At 57.1% G+C, this 1,192-nt stretch overlaps 1 protein-coding gene across 1 annotated transcript in view; it reads right to left on the bottom strand.

Moving 5' to 3' along the window:
* NPTX1 (neuronal pentraxin I) overlaps positions 1-1,192 on the bottom strand; it is an 8,798-nt gene that overhangs the window by 2,560 nt on the left and 5,046 nt on the right. Inside the window, exon 3 of the mRNA XM_006753054.1 lies at positions 693-934. Coding sequence (XP_006753117.1) covers positions 693-934 — 242 coding nt within the window. The remainder of the gene's footprint in view (positions 1-692; positions 935-1,192) is intronic.

Genomic DNA, 1,192 nt, shown 5'->3' on the forward strand with positions numbered 1-1,192 from the left:
GAGGGACAGGCTGCCCTCCATGGGGTCGGCGCTAAGCAGATGGGTGTGGACTCAGGAGGAATTTCTAGGGGCACCCCCCCCCGAGTATCGATCTCCCCCAAGCAGGGAGGAGTCAGGGATTGATCTGTGGGAAGGAGGGCCCCCCATCTCCTTCGCTATCTGTCTGGGGAGGTTCCAGCTTCACCCCGTTCATGGAGTCGGGCAAGGGCGCCCCTCCCTTCTCCCTGGTCTGTGTGCGTGTGCGTGCATGTGCGTGTGTGCGCGCGCGCGCGTGTGTGTGCATGTGCGTGTGTGTGTGTGTGTGAAGATGTTAAAGATGGAAGAGACTTGAACATATATTCCCAAGCTAAGGAGAAAGAGTCAGTGGGAAGAGAAAAGTCACAAGGAAAATCTATTAACCCTTGGGACCTCATTGGAGATGGGAGGATCTTAGAGAGCTGAGGTGTCTTTGATTTTACCTTTGGGGACTGAGAAGGTGCAGGCAGGCTGAGAGACCCCTTTCCCCCACCTTGCACGAATTTTGTGCACTGGGCCTCTAGTAAACAATGATCAAAAATATCAAACAATTTTATGCTTTTTTTTTTGCAAGTTTTGTATAAATTTGTAACCTTTATGGTTAGAAAATGTTCTGAAGCTTTTTCTCCGTGTCTCTCTCCGAAGAATGTTAAATGTACCACGGCATGATGGCTGTGGTCGTTGATCAGGATCTCCATGGGGTTGTTGCCCCACTCGATGAGGACCAGCTCGTTGGCCTGGCCGGGCACCGCGTCGGTGAAGGGCGTGCCCACGCCGGGCGCGGCGCTGGACTTGAGCCACATGCACACGGTGAAGGCGTACATCTCGGGCAGGCTCCTCTTCACCTTGGCGTACATGTAGTTGGTCCGCAGCGGGAACGTGAGCTGGAACTTGTCCCCGGGGCGGCTGTCCTTCTGGCCTGGGGAGGACGGACACAGTCCTGACGCCTGCACCCCGGGGAGCCCTGGAGGGAGCTGCTCAGCCAGAAGCCCTGAGCTGGCTCAAGGCTGGCAAGCTCAGTGGCAGGGTTGGGAGCCTCCTCTGCCTCCATTGCAGGAGGGCGGTAAGGAGCGAGGTGTCCCAACTGCGAGAGCCCCAGACTGCAAGGGGGATGTCTGCCTGTGGGCTTAGGCCTGATCCCCCAGGGCTCCTGGACTGTGAGAGGGCGCAGGCCGGT

Source organism: Myotis davidii, unplaced genomic scaffold (genome assembly GCF_000327345.1).
Source record: "Myotis davidii unplaced genomic scaffold, ASM32734v1 scaffold211, whole genome shotgun sequence".
In the NCBI taxonomy this organism is placed as follows: Eukaryota; Metazoa; Chordata; class Mammalia; order Chiroptera; family Vespertilionidae; genus Myotis; species Myotis davidii.